This window comes from Rhododendron vialii, chromosome 4a (genome assembly GCF_030253575.1).
Source record: "Rhododendron vialii isolate Sample 1 chromosome 4a, ASM3025357v1".
In the NCBI taxonomy this organism is placed as follows: Eukaryota; Viridiplantae; Streptophyta; class Magnoliopsida; order Ericales; family Ericaceae; genus Rhododendron; species Rhododendron vialii.
Window position 1 is genome coordinate 5,381,274 of NC_080560.1, and position 22,440 is coordinate 5,403,713.

Genomic DNA, 22,440 nt, shown 5'->3' on the forward strand with positions numbered 1-22,440 from the left:
GACCGTATGCTGAGAGATAATCCAAAAACCAAACTGAACAAGGTCATAATTCAAACAAAAATTTGGGATCAACTAGATCTAAAAAAATTACTGTAATAGTTCATATTTATAAAACTTGATGAGAAGATCACTCATGCCCAAAATAAGTTTTGATTGAATCGTGTTTTTGCTGGAACAAATGTGTGGTCGGAGTTTCAAACCAAATTTGCTACCCATTTTTTTCTCGCAAAAACGCCAGCAAAAGATATCTCGTACAAATGACTTTTGGTCCACAAAAGCTCAAGAGTTAAGAAGCATACTGAATCAAATCCCTCACATGATTCCTTCCTTACGTGACGCAAAATGGGAGAACAGTTGCTTTTGTAAGTCTTGCGTTTTTCACGTTCGTGCAAAAATCAAATTCACTGGACATTCGTATTCGTTGGAACGATTCATATTTGGGACAAGAGAAATAGAATTGTCTATTTCTCTTCAAACAAATATAATTCGACCAAGTATTTGCGACATTCGTATTCGTTGGAATGAAGTAAAATAAGACTGCGATGAGTCTCATCTTGCTCACGTAGGAATCATACGACGGATCATCACGATCTCTGTCTCGCGAGAATACTAGACTGGATCCACTCCAGTCCAAGAAACAGAGAGAGAGAGAGAGAGAGAGAGAGAGAGAGAGAGAGAGAGAGAGAGAGATGCGAATAATGTTGCAGACGGTTGCATTGCAAGTACAGGTGACCGAATCCTCAAAACCAAATTTATCTAGCTCGAAGTTCTTGGTGGAATAAGCACAGGGATCATCAGCCACATTGAAATTCCAAGTCTTCCCCAATGTCTTCCCAATTTCGTTCAATGCTTCCACTGTTAAAAAAAATATATGTGTGTGTTGAAAAAAACCCACACTAAATATCGGATATATAAACAGACATTATTTCCCTATCTTATTCATTTTTGCTGAATGGGATTTTTTTTTTCCAAGAAAAATGATCTAATTTCCAGAAAATTATGAAAAAATTATAAGTTCCAAGAATCATCAACCAAACAAGTTTCCAAGAAAAATTGGGAAAATAAAACAGAGTACAACAAAACAACGGAAATTTTTTATTCTTTTGTTTAATTTACTTGGTTATGAGAGAAGAAAACTAAAGATATTTCTCGACAAAATCTTTTGGATAAAGAAATCTGGGAAAGCAGAGTTACAAAAACACAAAGGAAAACTTTTCTTCTTTTTATTTTACTTGGGTTGTGAAAGAAGAAAATTAAAGATATTTCTCGAGGAAATCTAGTTTCTTTTTCTCATTTTTCTTTGCTTATTGTCCAAAAGGACCAAAAGTTATGTTTGAAACTTGTAAAAGCCACACCAAAGAAAAGAAAGAAAAAAGAAATGGAATCTAAAACAGAGGAAAGTCAAGGGGAAAGTACAACAATTCCCCCCCCCCCCCCCCCCCCCCCCCCCCCCCCCCCACAATTGTATGTGCAAAGGGGAAAAAAAAAAAAAAAACGAAAGGGATATGGAAAACAATCAAGAAAAAAGAAAACTTAAATTTTAAATCTCTCTCATGAATAAATGAAATTATGTTTGAATACCTTCTTCGGGGGGAAGACGAGTGGCTGCAGAGGCAAAAGTTGAGAAGGAAATGAATAATATTCCAATGTGTGGGCAGCGTGCCCTTCGGAATTTCCGGATTTCGAGACGCGAGGGCCCGGGTCGAGGGAGCGCTCGCGGGGAAGCAAGCGCTCGCAAAATACAGAGTCGCCACTCGGGTTTGAAGGTTCGACACCCAAGGAACCGTATTTCGAAGCACTTGCTGCGCTGATTGATTTGAAAAAGTTAAGGAATCAGTCCGTCATAACCATATCTGGGTTCGGGAGCCAGGTTACGAGAGGAGAAGGGTTTTATGGCACCCCTCTCGCCCAATCCGGAGATCGATCTCTATTTAGGCATTTGCAAAAATATTTGTTTGCGATTCTGTTTGATTAATCAATTCTTTAGCCATTTAGGGCGGGGGAACAGTTTAAGGGGATTAAAACTGTAACAGTAGCATGGATGAGCAATTAGTATAAGATGAGAACAGACTGCTGTGGGAGTTTAAATAAACTGGAAGGCCCATGTTTTGGAGTGACGTGCGCAGGAAGAAACCAGCATGCACTGAGCAAGTCACTGCATGCTGCTTACTCCTGCACACACAATTCCAAGACAAGCGCGCGCCGGTAAGCTCAAACCCACAGCTTTTATTCTCAAATCCTCTGAGCTCTGGAGGGACCAGTGCACACTCAGGACGAACCACGCAGTTATAAGCAACATAATATACAGTTTAAAGCAATATTAAAGGTTAAAAAGCCCTACAAATTAATAAAACACCCCATAAACAGTGTGGGGACAAAAATAATGACCTAAAACTAAGCTACCCGTGCAAAGCCACTCACTGGTCAGAGGCACTCTGTCGCGCGATGGTTTCAGATTGGCGCGCGAGGATGCGCCCTGGCGCACTGTCGCGCGACTGAGTGAGTCTGGCGCGCGATGGTGCGCCCTGGCACACTGTCGCGCGATGGAGCCAGTCTGGCGCGCGATGGTGCGCCCTAGCGCAGACCAGTATTTGGTTTACACATTTCTGGGTTTTGGGACAGGTCCAGAATGATCCCAGGAGTACTCCAAAACAGAAGACATGCAAATTAAACTACGGCTACCAATTTCTAACAAAGGAAAACAGTAAACTGGTTATTAACATGCTCCACAGAGTGATCTATACACAAAATAAAGCACAAAACAGTAGGACACCAATCCCCACGTGGTCCATCGCGTGCAGCACCGGAATGTCGCGCGAGAGAGTGGGACCATCGCGCGCTGGTTCCTACCATGACGGTTTTTGAAACCTTGCCAGCTTTAGGACTAGAACTGGTATTGATTACCAGCCTTGGCCCTGCCAGCCCCCCTCAGGGATCAGAACAGAAAACAGAACAAAGGTAAGCTATACCTTCGGTTTTGAGTTTGAAAGGTGTTTGAACTTTGATGTTTGAAGGCTTGATTGAGGAGTTTGAGTGGTAGAAGCAAAGAACAAGCTTTGTTCTTGGATGGTTGAAGTGTGAAAATTGAGGATTGTGAGTTTGGAAGAAAAGCACTAGAGTTTGTGCTTAGCCTTTCAATTTTTGGAACCCAAAGTGTATGGATCTTCTAGCCCTTCATGTATCAATTTTTTTGAACCCTTTTAATGGAAGAAGAATGGGAGTATTTATAGGGATGGATGGTGATAAATCTGGTCGGTGCAATGAGAGGAGCTCAGCCAGTCCACGAGGCTGGCTGAGGTTTGCTTGGTGGCTAAGCATCCCAGCTGATAAAGGTGATGGGGACAGTTTTGACCATCGCGCGATGGAGTCAGTCTGGCGCGCGATGGTCAACGATCAAGCTTTGACTGTTGACCACCACCTGGCAGTTTGACCATGGCGCGATAGAGTGAGTCTGTCGCGCGATGGTGTGCCCTGGCGCACAATCGCGCGATGGAGTGAGTCGGGCGCGCGATGGTGCGCCCCGGCGCGGGATGGTTGCGCCCTGGCGCGGACCAGTAGGGTTTTTGGTTTTTGAAGTGGCTTAGGCTAGGTTAGGTTCAAGGGTTTTGCAAACACTCAAAACTCAAACACGCTATCATTTCCAGGGTGTTCTTGATCCATTTCATCATCGGGGAATCAAAAACCGTAAGTAAACTAATCTGGAAGCCCAAATTGGGGTGTCTACACAATGGCTAATGAAGCAAAATTTCGTGGGAATATCCTCATGATATGTTCCTTCAGAGAGGAATGAGAGCTTTAGTACTGGATCTTGTAGTATATATCTGACTGTGAAGACTACGTAGTCCTATTCTCTAATACTACCAGGTGAGAGAGAGAGAGAGAGAGAGAGAGAGAGAGAGAGAGATAGATTTGAAAATGAAACTTGCAGAGAGAGAGATTTGAAAATGAAACGTGCATAATTCTCCTACACACAACAAGAGGTACATTCCAAGGACATTTTGGCTCGTTCGTTTTAGGTCTCAAAATCCGACCCCAATTTTTGCGCTCAATTCTCGATAAATTTTCTTTTCTTTTTAACTCTCTTCACTGAATTACTCCAAAAATCTCTTTCAAAATCCAAACTGAACAATTTATTCAATGGAGCATAGCTAGATTCCATGATTTTTAGAGTAATTATTCGAGCGTAGATCCTGACAAATGACCGTAGCAATAGGTTTTGCGAGGGTAAGTTTACATAGGTAGATCCAGTAGTACGTGCGGTGGTAACCAATTTGTCAATATATAGTGGTTTTGCGACGGTAAGTTTACATAGGTAGATCCAGTAGTACGTGTGGTGATAACCCATTTGTCAATATATAGTACCACGTACAAGGACGGAGCCAAAGATGAATTGGGGTGGTAACCAATTTGTCAATATATAGTGGTTTTGCGACGGTAAGTTTACATAGGTAGATCCAGGAGTACGTGTGGTGATAACCCATTTGTCAATATATAGTACCACGTACAAGGACGGAGCCAAAGATGAATTGGGGTGTGTACTACTGATTAAAATAAGAAAAGTAAGTACTTATATTTTGAATTAAATGTTACGTATTGTGAGAGAATTACCCGTCTCATAAAACAAAAAATAAGAAATTAAAAAATAAGAAACTTAAAAGCAAAAAGTATTTAGCTTTTCTGAACAATAATATATTTTGTGTATAAACAGTACTATGAAAGGAGTAATGATAATTACAAGGGTTACTATTGGATGATATGAAAATGAGCGGAGTGAAGCTATACTCTTGAACGGTTGTCATGAAATAAATATATGCCATGAGAACAAATTTCAAGAAATTAGAAAAATCATTTCGCATAAAATTCATAATTTAGAGGTGCTATATATGGAAAATATTCAAAAGTTGGAGGCGGCCTGGACACCCTTGGCTCCCCCTCCCTTCAAGAAATTTCTTGTTTTTTTTTTTGTAGGCTTTGTCCTTTTTAAAATTCAAAAAATTTAGAACCACAAACAAATGCACAAACGCTCACAATACATGTGGGCCCCACATACTGGTGTGTAGCGTGTGCAGAGCCTACCGTGTGTGAATATTTGTGGTTCTAGCAAAATTATTTGAAATATTTAGGAACCATGTAAATTTTGTGTCTTCATTCTATGCTGTTTTCATATTCGCATATTGTGTGTGTGTTTTGTCCAACATAGTGATAATATTTGATGATTTTAGTTTTATAGGAGGGTTCACCTTGGTTGTTGCGAGTGACAGTGTGAAGTACTAGCCATGATGCTCCAGAGATAAGAGCACTGCAGGCAACGATTATTTAGGAGATTCGGCTTGGCAAAGTTACGTTGGGCGCGGTGGTGAATTTTAAGAAGAAGAAGAAAGCAGAGGAAGGAGATGAGGGAGAAGAAGGAAGAAGAGTCGAGTGAGGAGGGTAGTGAACAATAAATTAAGCAGCACACATTCTTGAACTCGAACCCACATCTCTGTCAAGAGGAGGCCGGGTAGTGAACAATAAATTAAGCAGCACACATTCTCATCTGATCTTCGTGAATTCCATTTTTGCTTTGAGTCAAAGCTATTTTTCCTTCTCCTAATACTATTCCCATGATCAGAATTTTTAATGAAAAATATCAAAAAAGTATCAAAGATCTCAGAAGCATCAAAACTCAGAGCAACTTTCTTCTCTCTCTCCCCTTTTCATCGTCACTGTAAAAAGACGTTACGATGGAAACGTCAGCGTCACTACTCTCTCTCTCTCTCTCTCATACATATCTGTGTAATCTGTATGCACATATTACTATCTCTATCTATTTATGAATGTCTGAAGAGACTGTGAGGTTCTCTGCCATCTCTCACTGCCAAATTTCTGGCTGCTTGACCTTATTGCGATCTGTTAAAAAAAAACAGAGCAACGAATCACAAATTCACCTGCTTGAACTCGAAATTGATTGGTGAAGAATTTATCCACCCTTCACTTATTTGTCATTCCGAGATTCAAAGAAATGAGTGGAAGCAATTCAAGATGAACGAAGTTTCAAATCTCTCTCTCTCTGTCTCCTCATTGCACGGATGAGAATGGATTGGTGAAGAATTCAGACCCACTTGCATGCATTGATTGCACCTAACGTAGTTGGGTCGCCATCTATTTTAGGCACAGTAGAATGGGAGACCAATACTAGTCCAAATTCAGGTGCTGGAATCGGATGTTGACTCTTGAGCTGTTTGGTAGAGTCAAGTTACTGGCAAAAAATTCCAGTCACCAAGGGTCAAGTTACTTGCAAAATTCGCCCATTTTGTCAATCTAGATTTCACAGCATACTACATAAATTCAAAATTCTCCCATTTTGTCTTTACAATATTTTTCTTTTGAAACGGCAAAAAAATTATAAATAAACTCAATAATGGGTGCATTGAAACTGAACATATATGAAAGATAATGAATGGTCTAAATCATTACCTTTCATTTCAGTTTTGAGACTCCCAAACGAACAAGCCAGAATTCTTGTATCCACTGAGTCTATCATCTCATCCTTCTCCCAAGCTTTATTGTTAAAGACAACACATTATTTCTCCCTGTCCATACAGTCCATAAAACTGCATAAAAGCAAGCAAGCCAGCCAGCCTAGTCTTTCGGAAATTTAAAAAAAAAGGTATTTATGTAATTCGAAATGATCATTGGCATCAGAAGAGATTATATATTCATGGGAATTACATATCCGGTGTTTTAATTACTCCGTACTGTTTCCGACCAAATTAAACGTAAATCGGAGATATAATCTCACAAATTAAGTGCGAGATATCATAAGGTGTGGTACTATTTAAAACTGGTAACAGGGTAATATTTACCCTTTTACGGGTCAGCTTACACGCATCTCGAATTAATTTTTACTGTCCCTCTTACAATTGTTTCGCGCATAAGTGTGTGAAGTGAGATATATGGCTCAAAGAGTTATTGACAAGGAAAATAACATTAAGATCATACTAAGATGGAGTAAATTTCCAAGTTCATTTAATTGGACATTAATGCCTTGGTGTTGTCATAACTACTAGTATTTGTTTCATAAAGATCATATGAAAAGACCCCGTTGCCATCAATCATCATTATGTGAAGCCAATTTGTTTTTGGACAGTTATATGTATTTCCTTTTCATGTTTGATGAGTATGAGTTTTACTACTTTTGGTGGTCTAAGAATTGATTTCAAACCCGTTGAAGAGTGAAAATACATTAGGGGTTAAGAAACTTTTCAGTAGTTTTTTTTTCTTTTTTCGAACGTATTGCAGCAAAGTAGATCCAGTAGCTAATTTCGTAAACAAAATTGGCAACTTGTTCGTCTGTATAAGATCTTTCTGACTACGCATTTTTAGATCAAGTGAAGTATGTAAGTTTTACAATTGAGTAATGTCATGCTCAAAAGCATGAACAATTCTAAGGAGTTGGCGTACGGTCAATGGCGGAGCCAGGATATAGATTGGAGGGTGATGCTGTTTAATCGGGGTCCACTTGCATTGTTGAATATTTTTTTGTAGAAAATATGAAGAGAAAAGGTGACTGTTAAGTGTAAAGTGACGCTGTGGAAAATTTTCTCGTCTCTTCAATTCCTTGCATGTCATCCGTTCAACTAGAAGATTATAAACCAGGCTTTTCATTGAGAGTCTGCGAACAATAATAGGTGTAACTGTTCTTGTGGAAAATTCTGTTGTTCTCTTTGCAAAGAATTTAGAACTTATGGTCAACCTGCTTGAATATTCGGATTCTGTCGACATCCATGCTTCTCCTAGTAAATGGAGAAGATCTGGAAGCAGACAAATGAGTAAGTCTTGGAAAGACTTAAAGGAAATCATGATAAAGTGCACTTTATTTTTGAGTTATTGAATAATACGTCTATTTAATTTCATCATATGGATATACATGTACATGGAACGGGTTTGCTTGTAGTATTTGCTTATTAGGTTAGTATTTATGACAATTAAAGGTGAAGATAATTAGGATATTTAGGCCACACACTGTTACCTAGCTATCATGTGGTTGGTCCGTTTGTTACTTATTCCTACACCTACATAACATAGGGTACCGTAATTGGTGAGATAAACCGAGGTTATAAATACTTAGTCACACACGGCAACGAATTTAATTTATGTACTGCTTCGTCGAAACCTAACCTCTTAGAAAGGTTCACACCCCAAGCGTAGGGCTAGGTCGTTGAAAGCATAATAACCGGTAAGACCGGAATCGTTCCCACAGAAAAATCTTCTTAAGCGAATTCGGATTAGAAGTTTCGTAGAGAGTTGTGGCGTTCAAGCGGCTAACTTTGGTATTTAATTTGAATGACGATATTAAAACTTGGATTTAAACTAGATTAGAAATGGTTGAATCAAAGGGATTGATTCGATAAACTTCATTGATCAAAGAAGCCACCAACCCCATGATCAAAACTAGACATCATGGGTTTAATTCATTCAAAACCTTGAAATTAAGCTAAAGTTTAAGGGAAACCATTTAAACCACTAAATCATAGAGTGAACCTCATCCCTTCACCAAACCTATGAACTACTCACTCATGGCAAAAAGACTAGAAAAAGAGTTAAGCATAGAAAACATGATTCACCGATAAAAACTAAAATAAACTTGATTTATAAGTAGATCCAAGCCTTAGCTACAACATTAATACTTGAGAATTAAACATACAACCACTACTTACTTGAGTTGTTGAGGAATTAAAAGCAAAAGCTTGAAGCAATAACTATGGAGCTCTTAGAACATAAAAGACTTAAAGCATAAAGATTACATAATGGCCAAATATGGCATAAAAGGCTATTTATAAGCCTTACAAATCAGCCCTACAAAGGACCAAAAGGTCCTTAAAATATCCCAAAAACATGCGTAAAGTAGAAACTTTTCATAAATAGAAGGTTGAAACATTCAGCACAGAAAGCTGGTCAAAGGGCATTGGTACCGGTACCATGTTTTTGAGGTACTGGTACCAAACAACCTGTCTTCCATATCAGCAAAATGATACCGGTACCATGTTTTTGAGGTACCGGTACCTCTGCCTTGAAACTGCAGAACAGGTTCAGCTTGGCACTTCAGGCCTTGTGGTGCCCCAACGGCCATTCGATGCTTGATTTCTTGACCAATGAGACTTGATGGAGGTGTGTCATAAAGCCTTAGTCCCACGGAAGTCCTCGGAACCATCCTTGATGTGTTCGCCTTGCTTTATGAGCTTTGGCTCACTCCATGTCGTATTTGACCACCGGCCGTACTCCAAGGCTTCTTATGGCACCGTTTAGGCTCCGTTAGCGATGAAATGAGTGCCATCAGGTAGTTGGATGCTAGGCTTCACCCCAGAGCGTTCCTTGGCGTTCAAAACTGCCTTATTAGCACGTTTTTTTCCTGAAACACACATAAAAATACCTTACGTGCAATATGAGATAAAAAAACAACTACTTAAATAGATAAAAGCCACAAGTTAGAGGATTTGAGCACCACGATTGTACAATCTTGGGTGCTAATCACACCCCCCAACTTGAACTTTGCTAGTCCCTAGCAAACATAATATAAAACTTAACAATAGAAAAACTTGACAATCCTTCCGATAACACAACTAAAAACATGCTCATTCCGTATCTAAACTAGCAAGAGTTCAACAAGTGTGGTTCATCTATACCACAACTCGCAGCTAGATGCAAAACGAATAACTAAGTACAAAGCATGTTCCAAGCAAGTAACAAAAGGCTTGTATCTACATCCAAAGAAAGGATACGCCAATATCGCAAACGCACGCACCCGCTAGCTGCCATATCCCACAAAAATGCTCGGAAAGTAGGTGATAGTGAACAAAAATGCTATGCCTCATAGTGGAGAGCACTAAAAACAGAAATGATACTATACAACTATAAACTTTATTAACGAAAGGAAAGCATGCCACGAACTAACTATGCTAAACGTCAAATATTGAATCAATAAGGAATCAAGGCGTACTAAAGATCAACTAAGGGCTTCATTAGCATATAATGACCTTGGTTAACAAAATGGGTGGCGGCCGTATCTAGCTTTGTTAACAACCCTTGACTGCCGCCGACACAAGAAATCACCAAGTCCAGGGCCACATGCCGGCCTTACAAAAACTTGCATAGCTTACTAATTAAAGTTCAATTAAAACAAAGACAATAAAAAGATAAGATAAGAGGTGGGATGTCGACCACCATACACCCCGACCAAGTAGAGGGATTTTCTAACTCTAAAACCACCAACACTAGTCCTCATCCTCATTATCGTCATCACCATCACCCTCCTCATCATCTTTTTCACTATCCTCTTCGGTCTCATCCTCTTCTTCTTCCTCCTCTACCTTTCCACAAACATTTCAGAATAGCAACGTTTTGACAGAAAAGTTTGTTCCACATGCTGTCTTTCTTTTCCTTCGGGCCAGGCTTCGTAGTCAAAAAGGCTTTTGAGCCTTCTCGGGGAGCACTAGACCGCGGCTTGCTCTTCTTCAAGAAAGCTCCAGTGATTGGCCCAGGGTCGAGACGTTCCATCTTTTTATAATCATTGCCTTTCACACCCTGCTGCTTGCACAAAGTAGTAATCATGCAAGGAAATGGCATCCGGGCCGATGAAATACGTATCGTTCTTAAAATCGACCAACTGATTGAAAATGAACTTCGACCAATCCACCACTAGCCTCGAATTCATGAAAGTGTAGACACCCCAATCTGGTTTCCCAGTTGTTTTACTTTTTTTTTCGATTTCTTGTTTCCCTGGCGATGAATCAGATCAAAAATAGTCTTGAGAATGAAATGGTTTGAGCTTGGAGTGAGTGGAACCTATCCTAAACCCAAAACCCTAAGTCAAAACCTTGAACTTAGGTTTTGACCGTCGCGCGATTAATTGAATCTCCTGCGCGATGCTTTGCCTGCCAAGTGTTGGTCAAAGTCAAAGCCTTGACTGTTGACCATCGCGGGGGCTGGTTTAGCCATCACGCGATGATCAACACCTATCACTTTTACCTTTTTCCAACTGGATTTTGCGATGATCGGGGGGCTACTGATCTGTAGAACCCTGTTTTCGTCGATTGAACAGCGTTTTGCAGGTGCATGGGTAGCACTACCCTCACAACCACTCCCATCACCTTGTTGGCCTCTTTCTCCACCAAGGAAGGCTGACCAGCCTTGTTGGCTGGTTGCTAGGCCAAGTCTTCCACCCACCAAGCACTTTCCCATCTCCTATAATTAAGTACCCCCATGGTTCTTCTTCCAAAGGGTTACAAGAAATCAAGCAAAAAAAAGGCACACAAACCCAAATACACTTGACATTCCCTCATTCAAGCCATCTCTATACACTCATTCTCCAAGCTCTACCACCTTGTTCAATCCACTTCTAGGTTACTCAAGCAAAGGTATAACTTTACTGCCTGTTTACTGTTTTGGTCTCTGCGGGGGGCTGGCAGGATCAAGGCTGGTAATCAATACCAGTCCTGGTTCTAAAGTCAGCAGGGTTATAAGAACCGTCCGCTGGCACTCTTACACGCGATGGAGCCACTCCCACGTGCGACTATTCTAGTCATCACGTGACGCTCCTCGTGGGGATAGGATGTTAGTTATTTTTCTGTTTTCCATAGTGTAATAAATCACCTTGAAGCATGATTAGAATTAATCCACTACCTTGCATGTTAAAATTTGTAGGTTAGCCTAGATTGTTTACTTGTTCACTTTGGAATGCCTTTGGGTTGTTTCTGAATATGTCTTAGAGCCCAGGCATGCAAAGCAATTCCTGGAAGTCCAGTCAGGACACTCGCGCGATGGTCAGCCTGTTTCCAGAAGTCGCCCTTGCATGGGGCAACTTGGTCCATGGCCTTTGTTTTAATACCCCCACTGTTTAGGGGTTGTATCTCAATTCCATTCACTCTGATTGTAATAATCATTTACTTTTAGTACATATAAACTGCTTGGTTTGTCCCTGGGTGTGCACTGGTCATTCCAGAGCCCAGAAGGGGATAAGATTCAATCTACTGGCGAGATATCAATGCTCGCGCGAGGGTATGGATCTGTCGTGCGATGGTGTACTTGCATGGTGGCAGATCCATGCATGCAAGTTGGCCACTGCTCATATCAAATTCATACCAGTGCACTGTTTTGACATCTGGTCACAGTTTTGAGTTTTATCCCACTCATTATTCAAACTATGTCATTCATCCATGTTATTTTTAATCTCACTTTGCAAATTGTTACAGTTTTAAATCCCCGATTAACTGTTCCCCCGCCCTAATTAGCTAAAAATTGGTTAAATAAAAGAAGAATCGCAAATATTTTCACAAAATGTCTAAGTAGAGACCGATCTCCGGATTGGGCGAAAGGGGTGCCATAAAACCCTTCCCCTCTCGTAACCTAGCTCCCGAACCCATATATGGTTATGACGGACTGGTTCCTTAACTTTTTCAAATCAAATAGCACTGCAGGTGCTTCGAAATACGGTTCCTTGGGTGTTAGACCTTCAAAAAAACCCGAGTGGCGACTCTGTATTTGCGAGTGCTTGTCGTCCGTCCTCGCGCTCCCTTGATTCCGGACTCTCGCGTTTGGAAGTTTGGAAATTTCCAAAGGGCATTCTGCCCACAGAAAGCATACATTAACTCCTCACTCTTCCGACTCGGCTTATGCTCCAACCCCCTTGGATAAAGATTATGGTGAAAAGCCTTATTCAGCACCCTAATATCATATCTCGGAACTCCCCAACATGTGGAATCTTTGCATTCTTTGGGTTCGTGTACAACACGTTGTTAATCAACCCATCATCAATTTTCTCGTCGCGATGGTAATTCACCGTCTCCGAGGGAGGCCGCTCATACCCCAAGTACTTGTCAATCACCTTAGGGTCAATCATAATATCCTTGCCCTTACCTTAAAGGTAATCCTAGCGGTGTTACTAGTTTCAAAACCTGCCGGAGGGGTTTTCATGTTTTGGTAAAACTCAGTAACGCAAACAACATTATACCCCTCCAATCTACGAGTCCAGAAATTCATACCTTTACTCTGTATGCGCTGAATCACCAAGTAATCAGTCCCAATGGAATTCTCCTTAACCTGCCTCTCATTTTTGAACCTTTGTTTCATCATTCCCTCCTTCCACTCAACCCGTTTATCAGCCTGAACTTGCTTCCTTGTTCTACGAAGCTGTTTCCTTGACCTACGACCCGAACTACCAGCCACTGGCTCATCGGAGCCTGACCTAGCCTGCTCTTCTTCAATTTTCGTAGCGGGAGCAAGTGAACCTTCCCCAGCCTTTCCCTTTCCCTTGGGACGAACCATGGTCAGAGTATGAAGGATGGAGAGAAAATTTGAATTTTTAGCTAGGGTTTATGAAAAATTCGAAATTGGAGGGGTGGGGGTGATTTTGGTGTTGTAGCAAGGGATTGATGGTGAAATTATGTAGGAAAAGGTGGAGAATATGGAGATTGATGGAAAGAAAAGAGTGAAAATTCGAAATCTAAGGAGAGGGGCATAAAATTTCAAATTTTTAGAGAGATAAGATGGGTTTACCTTGATATTGCTTGAAACCCTTGATTTTGTGGAAGAAACATGGTGATTGATGGAGGAGATGAAGGTTTTGTAAAAAGATTGGGAGGGATTTTGGTGGTTATGGCGATTTTGGTTTGTGGGTATGGAGGAATAGAAAGAGAAAGAGCTGAGGGGTTTGAAATTATAAGCCAAAGATCGTGCCTTTTAATCACATCTGTAACTGTCGAAATGCACTTGGTACCGGTACCAAGTTTTTGAGGTACCGGTACCAACTCAAGTGTCTTCCTCTGGATCAAAATGGTACTGGTACCAACTACTGAAATTCTGCAGAAGCTACTTCCTTGACTATTCCATGCCTCGGCCACTTGTAACTCACCCAAAACATTTGCAACATTATACCACACCTTTCGAACCACCCTCCGAACATCTGGATCCCTAGGTTAATGAGAAAAATGTAGGACATGGACTAGGATACAAAATAGGACGATGGGACACTTTTGTGGTTTAATCAATCAAAGAATGCCTCGTATCACTTCCTAAGTACGCCATAGATTCCGTAACGATTCAACATATATATCTAACACAACTAGGCATGAACATGAGATGATAAACCTAAACTAAGAGTTTTAGATAAAAATGACGGGATATGGGTAAAACTTACTTAAAAACAAACACAACACCTAGATCATTCATCCTTTAATCATGCAAACGAGTTGAGATGTAGAGAAACACTCAAGATTACATCAAATTCTTGCCATTTAAGAACTCAATGAGCATGAGCCAAGTTATGTTATACAAAAAATTATGTACCACGGAAGGATTGTACTAACAAAAACGAAAATTTTTACCAAAAGAATAAAAGCATATATATAGAATATAAATATCTCTCCCCCAACTTGAAATGTGCTATGTCCTCATAGCATGGAGAACAACAGTATTGAGAGGGAAAGAACAAAAGAGTGTACCTCAGGGGGAATGTCAACCCCCGTATACCTCGACCAAGCTAGAGGCTTTTGCGTCACCGTCTCCTTTCGTCATACAAACGGCGTTCAAGGTCAACTCCTTCGGCTTGTCCAACGGAACCACAGCTAGTCACACAGGGTCATAGTCAAAGCTTTATTGGACTAACAACCGCGACACATAATCGCACCCATGCTTATGGGTTCTGAATGTCTCATTCACTCCAACTTTAGACCCAATCCACCAAGGCTGGTGTGGTAGCACGTTCACCCTACAAAAGACTTAAGCTCGAACTACCTACTAAGAGACAAATGACATTAGAACCGCCCGGCTCGTGTTATCTGGGCGCCAACAAACAAACAAGCATATATACATAAGAAACATTAAAAACACCACCCGATTTTCACACAATCTCACGAGTCATACTTTTGTTTCCGTGTCTCACCGGCGAGGTAAAACACGGGTGGCTATACTAGACCATCACATTTGTTACATCAATGCCCGAAGTAAAATTTACCGCTTGACCTCGCCAAGCAATTAAGCCCAGCGTTCCCTAGGATCGAAACAAAGTGAGACAAGATAGAGCCTATCGCCAAAGCACAGGAATACCAAGTCTCACCCAAAGACCTAAACTGCCCCCGATATGGACATATCTGGAAAGCATGGATCATTAACGGTAAACTACTACAAAGAAAACTAATTAAAGCCCTTTACAAAGATGCATTGGTGAGATCTTTCAAGTGAAAATCCCAAAACTTAACAAGCATGCATATATGTACAAAAAGATAAACATTGCCCTTACTAATTGGAGCTGGGCACACGATCCTTTTTTTAATAGCGACGTGCAGAGCTATATATACCCAAGTCAATGGTGGGTACCCCCTACTTGGGGGCTGGGTCCAATAAACAGTTAAGTTCAATGGTTACGCTTTCGCTCCCCGTGCATAAATAGTTCAAAACAAACTAAGAAACAAGAGCATCGGAATAAAAGGGATTGCCCAATTCCTCATCGGGTTTGCCAACTTCAAAATGACCAAGAAATGGCTTAAGCCGTTGGCCATTAACTTTAAAAACATTCCCATTGGATTCATTTTCAATTTCTATGGCCCCGTGAGGGGAAACAGATTTAACAATATAAGGACCGGCCCAACGGGACCTTAACTTGCCTACAAACAAATGCAATTTACAATTGTACAAAAGCACCTTTTGGCCTATTTCAAAGTCCTTTCTAAGAATGTTTTTATCATGCATAGCTTTGACTTTGGTTTTATATGAACAAGATCGATCATAAGCATCGGACCTTATTTCCTCGAGTTCATTGAGTTGAAGCTTCCTCTTAGCACCGGTAAGCGGCATTGAAGCATTCATCTTCTTTATTGCCCAATAAGCTTTGTGCTCCAATTCCACCGGAAGATGGCAAGGCTTTCCATAAACGAGCTGATAAGGAGACATTCCTAACACTATTTTATAAGTAGTACGGTAAGCCCACAAGGCGTCGGTCAACCGAAGTGACCAATCTTTGCGGGTAGGATTAACCATTTTCTCGAGAATGCCTTTTATCTCCCGGTTAGCTAGCTCAGCTTGTCCATTAGTTTGAGGGTGATAAGCCGTTGAGACCTTGTGCACAATTGCATACTTGTTCATTAAAGCCGCAAACGATTGATTACAGAAATGCGTGCCTTGGTCACTAATTACAGCTCTTGGCATCCCAAACTGTGCCAATATGTACTCCCGAAGAAACTCAGCTACCACTTGTGCATCATTGCTGCATGTGGGGATTGCCTCCACCCACTTGCTGACATAGTCAACGGCAAGTAAAATGTAGAGGTAGCCAAATGATGTAGGAAAGGGCCCCATAAAATCGATGCCCCAACAATCAAAGACTTCGATGATTAAGATGGGAGTAAGGGGCATCTCGTTACGTCGGGAGATCTTTCCCAAAACTTGACACCATTCACAAGCCCTAGTAAACTCGAACGTGTCTTTAAACAAAGAAGGCCAATAGAAACTGCATTGCAAAATTTTAGCCGCGGTCTTCTTGAAGGAGAAATGGCTGCCACAAGCCTCCGTGTGGCAAAAGTTCATAATACTCCGATGTTCGGAATCCGGAATGCATCGCCGGATGATTTGATCTGGACAGTACTTAAACAAATAAGGATCATCATAGGAGAACCATTTCACCCTTGAAAGAAATCGCTTTCGCTCTTGAGAAGTCTAATGTGTTGGAAGTAACCCCATTGCCAAATAATTGACAATATCTGCAAACCACGGGGTACTAGAGACACTAAAGAGTTGCTCGTTTGGGAAGGTGTTGATGATCGAAAGTTTAGTTGTACGATCCTCAAATTCCAACCGCAACAAGTGGTCAGCCACCACATTTTCAACTCCTTTTTTATCCTTGATGGTAAGATTGAACTCTTGGAGCAAAAGAATCCATCGAATGAGCCGAGCCTTAGCATCTTGCTTGGTGAGCAAATACTTGAGAGCGGCATGATCGGTGTAGATGACAATAGGCGAACCAATCAAGTAGGAGGCAAATTTATCCAAAGCAAAAACTACTGCGAGCAACTCCTTTTCGGTAGTGGAGTAGTTCATTTGAGCATCGTTCAATGTTTTGCTCGTGTAGGAAATAACACAAGGCTGCTTATCCCTTATTTGGCCTAAAACAACCCCGACGGCATAGTTACTCGCATCACACATAAGCTCGAATGAGAGGTTCCAATCGGGACTTTGTACAATAGGCGGAGTTGTAAGACTCGACTTGAGCTTCCGGAATGCTTCCTCACAATTATTTGTCCACTCAATCCTTTTCCCCCAATCATGACGGAGATAGTAGGACACCCCGGGTCCTTGTACTTCAGCGCAATATTCGTTTGAATGATCGAGCTCACTTGTTCGGCGAGAAAGACCTTCTATTGGATGTTGACCTTGTGCTTTTGTGTACACAGATCGTTCAAGAACTTGGCATACGAAGGTATTTGCTTGATAGCATCCATGATTGGAATGTTGATCTTCACTTGTCTGAAAAGCTCATAAATTTTTGCATTGGCCGCGGCATTTGTTGGTGCTTTCAATCTTTGAGGATAGGGTGCCGGTACAGGAGAAACTTGTGAAACGGGAGGGATATCGTCCACTGCCTTTGGAGCTTGCTTGGGAGATTCCCCAAGTAGTATCGGTTGAGGCGGCTCCAAAGAATTCTATGAAAATAATGTCATTGGTGGATCAACAATTGCATTATCGACCGCTTTTCCACTCCGCAAAGTAATTATTGATTTGGCTTGCTCGGGGTTAGGCACCGAAGAGCTACCAACCAAGTTTTGACCTTGAGGTTTGCTTGAGGTTGAGCGGGGAACCGTCCTCTCTCTTGTTGCAATAGGCCAACCGAAGTAGTGAGCTTCCCCATTTGCGTTTTCAAATCCCCCATAGATTGGCAATGTTACTTTTTCACGGCGGTTTGTATTTGGAAGAAGGATTGCATCGAATCTTCCAAAGATTGCCTTTGGGGAGGAGGTTGGAATTGGCCTTGGCCTTGCGAGAATCCAGAAGGATTGAAACCGGGAGGCCCTTGACTTTGTTGAAAACGTGGTGGCCCTAAACTTTGCGGGGATTGCCACATTTGAGTTTGAATTGGGGGTGAGCCTTGAAATTGTTCCACTTCATTAGGTTAACTCCAATGGAGTGTCAGATGTTGCCTTAGAGCTGGATTGAAAGTATTAGGATATGGTTTAAACCGTTGAATAGCACTCACTTCTTCCGGAGACATGCTATTAAGAACATTTTTAAGAGCGGGGATGTTAAAACATTCACCGGTTGTATGCCCCGCCATCTCACATATAGCACACACCTCTTCCACCTTGATTACGGACTTGACCTCATGGGGCCCCTTTAACTCCATTTGTTCTAGCTTATGGGTAAGCTGATCCGCTCTAGTCTCAAGAGCATTGGGTCCCAACGAAAAATTTACCGGAACCACTCGGTCCTTGATTTGCCATAGCTTGCTCGCCTACATCGATGAAATTCCAAGACTGATTCTTGACAGCCAATTGCTCCAAATAATCCCATGCATCCATGGCTGTTTTATCTAGAAAATCTCCGTCGACCATTGATAGGCGTGCGTAATTCATGAATTTAAGCGCCTAAGTAGGGAAATTAGCGCGTTAGACGTGCTATTAATTCTCATTTTCCATTTAATACGTGCACATGGTTGGATTTTGTGTTTGAGCTTGATTTGCAGGAAATTGAGATGTTTTGGCGCTAATGAGAAGTATTCGGAAAGACCATGATGGAGTTAGAGCGCTAGGAAGGCTTTGGAGACTAAGTGTTGAAGTAGAACTCGAGAGGAAGTGATCAGAATCTCCGTGAGCTCTACAGGGGAATGAGTTCAGCGCTCAGAAGTGGCATAGCGTGTTGCACAAAGTGATCAGAGAGTTGGCTAGCGCTACACCCTTTTTGGTGTAGCGCTACCTAAAGGTTAAGAGAGAACAACAGCCAAAGCTAGGTCAACGGAGTCAACGCCTCAAACAAGTTCGCGAGCGCTATACCATTTGTTGTATAGCGCTACCGAGGGTGTTTAAAGGGCCTAAAACGTTGACGTTTTGGGTTAAGCCGGTTCCAATTCCGATTAATTTTAGGATTTTTATTGTTTTTAACGGGGATTAATATAAATACCTCGTTTTAAGTTAGTTTTAGGGTAGATTTTTCATTCCAGACTTTTACGTAGCAGCTTTTTCACTAACGTTGTTTTGTTTTCTCTCAGTTCTTAAGTTTTCTGCACTATTTCTTTCAATCGCTTGGATTCTGGTAACGTTTGTCGAATTTCTTCGTTAATTAAAGTTGTTCGTTATTATCCATTCTACGTGGATCTTTCTTTTATTTTTTTTTCCGTCTCTTCTGCAATAGATGATCATGTTTCGATCTAGGGTTTTATTTTCTGTTATTTCAAGCATGCGTGAGTAGTTCCCCAGGGTGCAGCCACGGGACGAAGGCGTCCTGTGACTAGTTTAATCAATGTTTTACCTCGGGTACGAATTAATTCGTTTTTCCAACAGTTTTGGGATATGAAAGAAAATCCCTTTCTAATAAACAAAACCCAGGCATCATCAGATTTTAAATGCGCATGAGAGCTGGTGACAAGTGGTGGGCATTTATTAGGAACCCCTTTTTTTCTTATTCTGAGATCAGTGAATTGAATAATTGTGTCCCGAGTAAATATTGGTTAGGCTAGTTGCAGACGCTGGGTTCCCACGGCTGTACTCTCCTTTAAATTTATAGTTAATTAAATCAATTCAGTGATTTAGGTAGTAAATCAATCAATCAAACAAAGGGTGGCTACCTAAGAGCCAGATTAAACTAAAGTTCATCACAATTGAGTCAACACCGTCCGTCCGTCTCTGTGGTTCGACTCCGGTACTTCCGGAATTATTGTGCTACATTGGTCGAGAGTCCTACGCTTGGGACGCGTTTTTAGTCTTTATTTATTAACACCCGGTCGGTCAAGCAACCATAGTGTCAATAAGTTGGTAGCTTGATTGAGAACAACCGTTCAGAAAATGGCTGATCAATAGAGGCTTTTCGAGACCATGACGTGGAATTGAAGCGAACAAATCCTTGTACCTCTCCCAGCATTTATAGAATGTTTCCCCTTCTCGCTGTTTGAAGTTCTGTATTTGTTCCTTGAGGAGCTTCGTTCTATGGGTGGGGAAAAACTTCTTGTGGAACTCGGCCTTGACACCAACCCAATCTCACAACGATTGAGGTTTAAGGGAGCTGAACCATTGTTTCGCTTTATCCTTTAGGGAGAAAGGAAATAAACTCAATCGTGCATTCTCCAAGCGCCCGACATCCGGGGTGAAAGTGTTTATGATGTCTTCAAAATCACGTATATGATCATACATGCTTTCTCGGTCCAGACCATGAAATTGTGGTATAAGATTGTGATAACCTACCTGAAATTCAAACGAGTTGGCATTAGTAATAGCAGGGAGGACTATGGGGGATTGTTGAACCGGACTTCCTGGATTCAAGATATCCCTCAAAGTCCTCACTGGTGGTGGTGGTTCACACATTCTCTTTTTAAGATGACGACCCCGCGAACGTGAAGGAGATTTTAATCTCAGACGTCTACGAACAAAAGGAGGAGATCTTCCTCTCGGGGTGCCTTGAGGTGATAATGAACGACAAAGTCTATTAGAGTTTGGACTCCGATAGAAACTAGTCATGCACTACCAACTCAACGGAGAATTAGTGAAAATTCCAACCACAAAATAAACCAAATCAACGACTATCCTACCACTTGGAGATATGTACAATAAAAGAAAATAAACAAGCTATATTTATGCTAGTTTCGTTACACCTCAAGTTGATGAGAGTATCAGGTAGAGGTTTCAGCTAGAATAAGTACAAGTTGCTTAAAGTAAAAGAAACGGAATACTTACAATGGTTTGGCGAACCTCCAAATAAGCATATAGAAGAATAATCCCCGGCAACGGCGCCAAAAATGCTTCGTCAAAACCTAACCTCTTAGAAAGGTTCATACCCTAAGCGTAGGGCTAGGTCATTGAAAGCAAAATAACTGGTAAAACCGGAATCGTTCCAACAGAAAAATCTTCTTAAGCGAATTCAAATTAGAAGTTTCGTAGAGAGTTGTGGCGTTCAAGCGGCCAACTTTGGTATTTAATTTGAATGACGATATTAAAACTTGGATTTAAACTAGATTAGAAATGGTTAAGTCAAAGGGATTGATTTACCCACGACTTAGCCATCAATTGGTTTCTTCATCTAACTCAAGAGTGGACCGAAACCGTCCGGATTCCACTAGAAGAATTAAAAGCTGAAGACTACTTATAACTTAATTCAAAGCTCTAATTCAAATTGAACTCATTTAATGCAAGTGAGAGACGAAAAAGGATCGTTCTCACGTGTAGGATTATCAAGCTCGTAGCACAAGGCGATAAACTTCATTGATCAAAGAAGCCACCAACCTCATGATTAAAACTAGACATCATGGGTTTAATTCATTCAAAACCTTGAAATTAAGCTAAAGTTTAAGAGAAACCATTTAAACCACTAAACCATAGAGTGAACCTCACTCCTTGACCAAACCTATGAACACTCATGGCAAAAAGACTAGAAAAAGAGTTAAGCATAGAAAACGTGATTCACCAATAAAACTAAAATAAACTTGATTTATAAGTAGATCCAAGCCTTAGCTACAACATTAATACTTGAGAATTAAACATACAACCATTACTTACTTGAGTTGTTAAGGAATTAAAAGCAAAAGCTTGAAGCAATAACTATGGAGCTCTTAGAACATAAAAGACTTAAAGCATAAAGATTACATAATGGCAAAATATGGCATAAAAGGCTATTTATAAGCCTTACAAATCAGCCCTACAAAGGACCAAAAGGTCCCTAAAATATCCTAAAAACATGCCTAAAGTATAAACTTTCCATAAATAGAAGGTTGAAACATTCAGCACAAAAAGCTGGTCGAAGGGCATTGGTACCGGTACCATGTTTTCATATTTGAACGATGCTTTGAAGAATAATTATCTTTAAACAAGTTGAGATGCGTGACGACATCATTGTAAGATTACATACTAGTCATGGGACAAAAGATTTGAATAAAAACCGAGGAATATCAGATAAGTTAGAAAGATGAAAAATGGACATGGTAAGAAAATATCTATGTAGTACAATTTTACTGTATCAAATACCTTGATCCATTGTGTCTTTGCGGATTAGAAATCCTCTCCACCAAAGAATACCAAGAGGTAGGATGATAACAAAGGCTATTGCAGCCACGATACCAACCACAGCAGCTGGAAATATTCCTTTTGGTGGCGGTTCGTAATCTGCATGGAAGAGGGGAAAATATGAAGATAATGAGATAATGTAAGAGGTTTTGACTTTGCACGATGGCAATCGCTATTCATCGCAAAGAAAAAGTGAGGTAGTAAGGCGTTC

At 40.9% G+C, this 22,440-nt stretch overlaps 1 protein-coding gene across 13 annotated transcripts in view; it reads right to left on the minus strand.

The window, feature by feature from the left end:
• The window catches only part of LOC131322418 (probable leucine-rich repeat receptor-like serine/threonine-protein kinase At3g14840), a 156,536-nt gene that overhangs the window by 33,069 nt on the left and 101,027 nt on the right, over positions 1-22,440 (minus strand). For 2 of the 13 annotated variants that reach the window (XM_058353744.1, XM_058353745.1), the window contains exon 3: positions 690-769. The exons of 9 other annotated variants lie outside the window; for them this stretch is intronic. In XM_058353744.1, the coding sequence (XP_058209727.1) occupies positions 690-769 (80 nt within the window). Of the gene's footprint in view, positions 1-562; positions 601-689; positions 856-22,440 lie in introns of those variants that run through there. 2 more of the 13 variants (XM_058353743.1, XM_058353748.1) reach the window with 2 other exon arrangements.